This window comes from Theropithecus gelada, chromosome 7a (genome assembly GCF_003255815.1).
Source record: "Theropithecus gelada isolate Dixy chromosome 7a, Tgel_1.0, whole genome shotgun sequence".
Classification (NCBI taxonomy): domain Eukaryota; kingdom Metazoa; phylum Chordata; class Mammalia; order Primates; family Cercopithecidae; genus Theropithecus; species Theropithecus gelada.
The window spans coordinates 18751330-18759678 of NC_037674.1; the positions used below are offsets into that span (position 1 = coordinate 18751330).

General features: G+C 41.5%; 1 protein-coding gene across 2 annotated transcripts in view; it reads right to left on the bottom strand.

Annotated features, from left to right (window-relative positions):
* Nucleotides 1–252: 252 nt before the first annotated feature.
* Nucleotides 253–8349, bottom strand: part of ZSCAN29 (zinc finger and SCAN domain containing 29) — a 13333-nt gene continuing 5236 nt past the window's right edge. For both annotated transcript variants that reach the window (XM_025390762.1, XM_025390761.1), the window contains 2 exons: nucleotides 6033–6497; nucleotides 253–4052 (listed from right to left, as the gene is read on the bottom strand). In XM_025390762.1, the coding sequence (XP_025246547.1) occupies nucleotides 3184–4052; nucleotides 6033–6497 (1334 nt within the window). In that variant the 3' untranslated portion in view covers nucleotides 253–3183. The remainder of the gene's footprint in view (nucleotides 4053–6032; nucleotides 6498–8349) is intronic.

The following is an 8349-nucleotide window of genomic DNA, read 5'->3' on the forward strand; positions in this document are numbered from 1 at the left end:
AGTTATCTTGGGTCCTAATTTATTGTGGATATGGCTAGAGATACAAAGGAAGGATTTGCATTCTAATTCCCCTTTTACCACAATCTGACTTACTCCTCTTTCTAGAATGTAAAGATTCAGATAAGCATACTTCTAGTAAACCCACACAGGGAGCTAAAAAAAAGAAAGACTGATCTTTTCCTAACATCCATAACTTGATTGTAATTTGTGTGTGTGTGTATATATATGTGTTTCACTTGAAGAAACACCAGGCACTTTATAGACATAATTTTTATTAATATGGTATCCCTGAGAGACAGATTAGGTGTAAACATTATTTTGCTTTACAGAAAGGGAAATGGAGGCAGGTTAACTTACACACAAGACATCTGGAACCAGAATATCTGTTGACACCCCAACCAATGCTTTTCCCACAAGACTATACATAGATACACTAAAGACTATATATATGTGTATATATATATATATATTTTTTTTTTGACATTACAGCACACTTCCTAAATCATCTCAGATCCTGAGGCACTGCTTCAGACTGGTTTCTTATAGCTTCCTGTCTGCTTAGGCAACATAACAGAAATACCATCTTCCCTTAATTCCTAATAAATATTAGATTTTTTTGTACTAAGATTCAACACTAGAATCCTAATTAATCTCTAATACAACAAGCTATGAATTACAGAATACTGTATCTTCCTGCTGCTCTCCCCGATCTTATTCCAGCCACAGAATTCTAATTGAATGTGAAACAGCTATTTATCCCAGGCCTTGGCCATCTGGCCATGTTTATCTTTCTTCTCACCTGCTCATCAAAATATCTTCATCAGTTACTACGATTTCTGACCTTTGTCTCCCATTGGAGCTAGTCCCCTTAAACTGCTTATTCTTCCAGTGTCAGTCAGCCGTTTCCTTATCAATAGTTATAGCATAGTACCTGATTTACTATAGATGATGGGACTGCCACCTCATGGTCTGCTCCTAACACCCATGTTTCAGCTAAGGTGATTCTCTCTGCCTGCTGCACAGCCCATATCATACTATTCCTCAAGTTCTCATGCTACTCCAAGCTTTATCTGGCCTTCCTTACAGTATATCCTTTGCCTTTTGTTCCATCTACACAAAACACCTTGCTCCCCCATTTTCCCATTCCTCAACCCACCCAGCACTCACTTTTGCAACTAGTTACGGAAGGTTCTTCCTATCCTAATTTAACCAGTAACCTTCCCTCCTTTAAACACTTCCTGCTTCATGAAGCCTTCCTGAATAAAGAGAAGAAAATACCTCCTGGATTTTTGTTAAAGCAAACTAATGCATTGGACCACAACATTTATGCATAGTGTTGCTACCTAGCTTTCTAGATTTCTCTAAAACTGCTGCAACTATGCATGTGCACTTGTTTGTCCATGTCAGTGTCATCTGCTTTAGACTGTAAGGACAAGGAGAGGACCTGCTGACCTTATGCTATACAGGGCTCATCATACTTTGAATATATGGGCAGTTAATTCAATACTATTGTATCATAAAGATGAGTAATTACATTTGCATTTAAAGAACTGCTTTTAATTGTATTCAGCTGAATGTGTATGTCTAGATTGGCAGCTCCACTGGCCAAAGATAATCCATCTTCCCTGCTATTAGGGTGAAGGGCCTGTTCGCACACAGTAGTCCATTTTCCCAATACGTGGGAATGTGGCAGTGGCTTCTACTTATTGCAGGGAAGTGCCTGTGGAGGGCATAACACTATACTAGGTGTGTGGAATATGGATGAGTTCCTGTTGGCAGCTTTAACTGCTTTACCTGTCACCACTTCCAGCTGCCTTGCTCTGTGGAACTTCTGGACCACAAGGGACAGATGAAATTCAGATGAGACTGGACAGAAAGAAAACCAAACTAAATCCTGTAAATGTATTGTTCTGTTCCAACCCTTCTTCTAGGACTCGGAAGAAACTAAGAAATCCAGGGTTCACACTTCAGTATAAGGTTTTCATTGTTTCTGCATAAGAACACCTGTTCTTGACAAGACGATTCATAGGGCAGAATCAAAGATGGACATTAAACTCTCCTTCTTTAAGGTAAATGAAGAGGGTGCCTGACAAATATGTCATTTTGAGCACAGGTTTAAGTGAGCAGGAAGAGTCATTCATGTTAGCATTTCAATTATTGTATAAAGAAGAGCTGGGCCGGGCGCAGTGGCTCACGCCTGTAATCCCAGCACTTTGGGAGGCCTAGGCAGGCAGATCACAAGGTCAGTTCAAAACCAGCCTGGCCAACATGGTGAAACCCCATCTCTACTGAAAATACAAACATTAGCCAGGTGTGGTGGCAGGCGGCTGTAATCCCAGCTACTCGGGAGGCTGAGGGAGAAGAATTGTTTGAACCCAGAAGGTAGAGGTTGCAGTGAGCCGAGATCACGCCACTGCACTCCAGCCTGGGTGACAGAGCAGGACTCTATCTCGAAAAAAAAAAGCCCTGTGCGGTGGCTCATGCCTGTAATCCCAGTACTTTGGGAGGCAGAGGCAGGCGGATCACCTGAGGTCGGGAGTTTGAGACCAGCCTTACCAACATGGAGAAACCCCGTCTCTACTAAAAATACAAAATGAGCTGGGCATGGTGGCGCATGCTTGTAATTCCAGCCACTTGGGAGGCTGAGGCGGGCGAATCACTTGAACCTGGGAGGCGGAGGTTGCAGTGAGCTGAGATTGTGCCATTGCAATCCAGCCTGGGCAACGAGCAAAACTCCGTCTCAAAAAAAAAAAAAAAAAAAAAAAAAGAGCTAGACCCACCTAATGAGCAAAGTCTCACAACTTCTTCTTGAAATGTAATGGGTTTTTCCTGTCAAAATGCAGCTGCATGACAGAATGAGTAAAGAAGGATGCTTATCAAATTCATAGGATCTGCTACCATGTCCTCTCTGCTTATATTAAGGGAACACCATAGGCACTGAGAGGGAAAAGATGTTATCCATCAGTTCAGATGCAGGCAAGGAGAGGGACTAAAATCTTCCTTTCATTCTTTGGACTGCCTTGGGGATTTGACTCTAGATCAGGAAAAACAAGGAACAGTGGCATAAATCCTAGAGAATTTCCTAAGCTAGCTGGACACAGAATAGGAGATGGATCTCACTACTGGAAGACTTTCTAAACAATACATTTATTGAGCCTCTTTCCTTTATATATCCTCAGGGGCTTACTTAGGTGCTGACTGTGACAGAAGCTTTTCCCGTGCATGGATTTCTCGGTGTTTATTAAGGGCAGAGCTTTTACTGAAGCACTTGCCACAGTCATGACACCCATAGGGTTTCTCTCCTGTATGGGTTCTATGATGTGCACGTAAGTCAGAACTCTTACTGAAACTCTTTCCACAGTCAGTGCACACATGGGGTCTCTCTCCTGTGTGTATCCTCCGATGTGCACTAAAATGAGAACTGTTATTGAAGCTTTTTCCACACTCTTCACATTGATAGGGCTTTTCTCCTGTGTGGGTTCTCTGGTGAATGATAAGGCTTGAGCTCTGATTGAAGCGTTTCCCACACTCACCACATTGATAAGGTTTCTCTCCTGTGTGGATTCTCCTATGGGTGATGAAATTTGAACTGTCACGGAAACTTTTTCCACAGTCAAGACATTTATAAGGTTTCTCTCCAGTGTGGATTCTCCGGTGTCTAATGAGTCGTGCACTCCGACTGAAGCTTTTCCCACAATCAGCGCATTTATATGGATTTTCCACCTGGTGGGATTCCTGATGCATGAGAAGGGAATTCGGACCAAAGCCTTTGCTGTATTTGAGATGTTTATATGGTCTCTCTCCCAAGCAAGGTCTCTGTTGACTTAAGACGTCACTTAAGCTCTTCTCTGGGAGTGTCAGTTTTCCTCTTTTCTCCCCTGAGGTCTTTGCCCACTGTCTTCCTGATCTATAGTCACTCTCATTGCCTTTACCTTGATTAAGATACCGGGGAATTTTCCTTTCAGACCTTGCAAGTAATGTCCTATGCAATTGCACTTCCTCAGAAATATCCCGTTTTGAATTATCTTCATTCTCAAATCCAGCTTCAAAACCTGATGTAAAATAGAATTTTAGAAGTCATCTATTTTCTTAATCATATGTGCCACAGGAATGTAAAACTTGGGAAAAACAAGCATTACACCAGATGATTAAAGATAAAATTTAGGGAGCCCTAGATCCCAAATAACTACCATTATCTTATTAAAATCCCAATGTTTTACTTCTCTACTTGTTAACCTATCATGTGCTTCTCATCTACATAGGGTCTGATTAATATGTACTCTTAATTCCTCTTGATCACCTAGGATCTCTGGAAAATCCTCTCAGTACAGCACAGAAAATTCACCAGGTTTTACATAAAATAATTTCCATGTTTCTACAGGAAAGACACTTTCTAATACGTATTTTTGCCACATCTCGGGTCTGTCATAGTATTCTTATTCATATTCTTCACCAGTAACTAAAAGGTTTAGAAGGACATGCTCAGGAAAACATTTTTGGAAACTTTTATATCCAGAGGAGCTTCATGAGTCCCCTTCCCCTCACATTCCAATATACATTGGAAGTAAAAACAGGATATAAAAATATGTAGTGTCTTTCAAAGAACTAAAAGGTCTTAAGAACCAAATGCCTGGCTTATTTGGGCCTAGGCTATGCAAACTTGCATTTACTCAGATATTTCAGGTAAACTCTGAATCCCATATTCCCTATTCTAAATCTAGGAGTAAAAGCATGTTGAGTATCAACCCATGTGTGTACCTCCTGAGACAGTATTTCCACCCAGAAGCCTAGTCTTATGAGATATTTCATGAAATATTAACTAGATTAAATAAATCTTAAGATGCTTAAATATGTGAATATGTATTGTGAGCCTCCAAGAGGGGTATTTACCATCTTCCCAAACCTAGAAGTTATTTTTTAGTAGAATATATTAATACCCCATGGAATTGATATTCCAGGGAACAGCATTAAAGAATGTTGATCTTAAAGGCTTATGAAAATGAAAACTATTATTTATTAAATGGCTACTATGTGCCAGGCACTGTGCATAGTACCTCATTTACATCAACCTTGTGAGGTACGTCTTCATATATAAGCAAACTTGGGGGTTAAGTAACATCTTTTTTTTCACTGTTATTGCCCAGGCTGGAGTGCAGTGGTGCAATCTCAGCTCACTGCAACCTCTGCCTCCCAGGTTCAAGCAATTCTCCTGCCTCAGCCTCCCGAGTAGCTGGGATTACAGGCACACACTACCACACCTAATTTTTTGTATTTTTAGTAGAGATGGGGTTTCGCCATGTTGGCCAGGCTGGCCTCCAACTCCTGACAGGTGATCCGCCAGCCTTGGCCTCCCAAAATGCTGGGATTACAGGCGTGAGCCACTGTGCCCAGACTTAAGTAACTTTCTCTAAGTCACTTAGCTAATAAACAACAGAGCCCAGATTCACATACATACACATATATGACTCTGAAATCAGAATTCTTCTCACAAGGAGGGAAGCCCTTGTGAAGTATTTTTTTCTTATCTAGCAACTAAGATTCAAAGGGTCAGTTCTCTCAGGAACCTCAGATTCGTAAAAGTGAAGAAGAGTTACCAGGTTTTCATAAACGTGAATAAAGCAGACATACAGCTGGTATATGAGCTGGAACTAGAAGAAAACATTACATAAAAGAGAATGAACTTTTAAAATCAACTTCATCCTACTATGGGGTACATGACATGCTACTTGAGAAATGTGAGCTTTCAGAATCCCTGCTTGGTAAACTGGCTGGAAACCTAGCAGTTCATGAATAAATCACAGCAGATTTACAATGTGCAGCTATCTCAGATTGATGCTCTAGTGAGAGGAGGCAAGTCACATAAATAATTTATATCCCCACAGTGAGCTGCTTTAATAGACAAGAAATATGGGTGATCACAAGAAGAATCCTGAAAGCTGGGTGTAGAGACCAGTTCTCCTCAATCTGATATTCTTCCTAAGTCCCATTGTCTTCCCTTTGTTATTTGTACCATAACTGTGAAAGAATCTTACCACGGGGGCTCTGGAATAACACTGGAGCACGGGTTATGACAGCCCCTGGGAGTATCGCGGTATCTTCTTCATCATCAGAATCTTCCTCTGTGGTCTCGTCTGCCGCCTCGGCTTGCGTCTGAGCTTTGGCCTCACTGGTCCCCTGGATGGGGCAAGAAGCTGTTTCTTCCTGGCCATCATTGGATGGGACAGCAACCTGGACACTCACCAAAGCATCCATCTCTTCAAAGAAGGGACAGGTCTCTGGTGCCTGGCCATTCTTAACTTTCCGATAGCTGGTTTGCAGGCTTTTAAACTTGGTCCGACACTGCTCCGGGGTCCTAAGAAAGCCATATTCCCGTAACCTCTTAGCCACTGCTCCATACAGCTGGCTGTTGCGGTGACAGTTCCGGAGGGTTTCATAAAACTGGGTCTCACTAAGAATTGCAAGGTAAGTCTTGGTCTCTTCATAGCCCCAGTGTACACCTGCCACCAGAAGAGAAATTTCAGCACCACTTAATCCAGAGGTTTACAGCCCGAATTCCTCAGTCCTATCATCTGCATCAAGAGAATTCACCTAAGCGGCCGGGCGCGATGGCTCACGCCTGTAATCCCAGCACTTTGGGAGGCCGAGATGGGCGGATCATGAGGTCAGGAGATCGAGACCATCTTGGCTAACACGGTGAAACCCCATCTCTACTAAAAATACAAAAAAACTAGCCAGGCATGGTGGTGGGCGCCTGTAGTCCCAGCTACTCGGGAGGCTGAGGCAGGAGAATGGCGTGAACCCAGGAGGCGGAGGTTGCAGTGAGCCGAGATCGCGCCACTGCACTCCAGCCTGGGCGACAGAGCGAGACTCCATCTCAAAAAAAAAAAAAAAAAGAATTCACCTAAGCTCAGGCTCCTAGATGAAAAAGTAAAAATACTTCGTGTTGCCAAAACCCACAAACTCAGTATAAAATGTTTTGCTTCTTTATCTCCTTTAGCAATTTCACAGAGACCTTTATTTACAAATTCTGTTTAGCCATATAAAAAAGAAGCTGGCCAGGCACAGTGGCTCATGTCTGTAATCCCTGTGGATCGCTTGGGGCCAGGAGTTTGAGACCAGCCTGGACAACATGGTGAAAGCCCGTCTCTACTAAAAACACATAAAAATTAGCCAGGCATGGTGGTGTGCACCTATAGTCCCACCTACTTGGGAGGCTGAGGCATGAGAATCGAGAATCACTTGAACTGGGGAGGCGGAGGTTGCAGTGAGATGAGATCACACCACTGCACTCCAGCCTGGACAACAGAGCAACTCTGTCTCAAAAAAAGAAGTGAGAGAACAAAGATAATGAAAATAACATTTAGCACATGTGCCACGTTTAATTAACCTACATATATTTGTGTCCACAACAAAAAAGGAAAAAGAAAATGAAGAAAACAAGAAGAAAAATAGAAATGAAAAAGCAAAAGACACAAAGATCAGAAAGCTAGAACAGAACTAAAGTAAGATCATGCATGTCATAAAAAACAGAAGGAAAAGACCACTGCTTACAAAGGAACTGCAACTTTAGCGATGTAGTCCTCCTGCTTTGTCCCATTTTATGGTTGAGGAAATGGAAGCTTAGAATGGTTAGATAACTGTTCAAGGTCACCCAGTTGATTAGTGGTCATCAGGATTAGAATCTAAGCCTCCTGAGTCATACTTTGGTGCTCTTTCCATAACAGCATAGTTGTACCAATTACATTAATGGTAGTAAGTGACACTTTTAAAAGGATTCCATAGGCAAGAATATTTAAATAGAGTGTTAAACAAGCTTTCTCACTGTAGGACTTCTCAATCCTGTTAAAATGCCAATGTATACTATGAATCTCAGAGGAAACTTAGATGTTCCCAGCTGAGTGTGGTGGCTCACACCTGTAGTCCTAACTACTCAGAAGGCTGAGGTGGGACGACTGCTTGAATCCAGTGAGACCAGCCTGAGCAACACAGCAAGACCCTGTCTCTGTTTTAAATATATTTTAAAATTTTTAAATAAAAAAATGTTTCCCCAACTTTGGACAATTCTTCACTGTGCTATTCTAAGTAAAAATGAATATAATAAACTGACTTTGAGATCTGGGGAAGATAAAATATGTAAACTATCCAGTTCATATGACGTACTCAATAATACTGGTTCTACTTAAAGATAGTATCGTGCCACATTTTTCTCAGTGAGCCTGCAATGATTTTAAAATCAGGGAAAAAATAGTTTAGTAAAGAAATGGAAGGAATGATACTCCTTCTCAGGACTGTGAATTTTCTGAGTGTATTTCTTTTTTTTTTTTTCTTTTTTTTTTTTTTTTTTTTTTG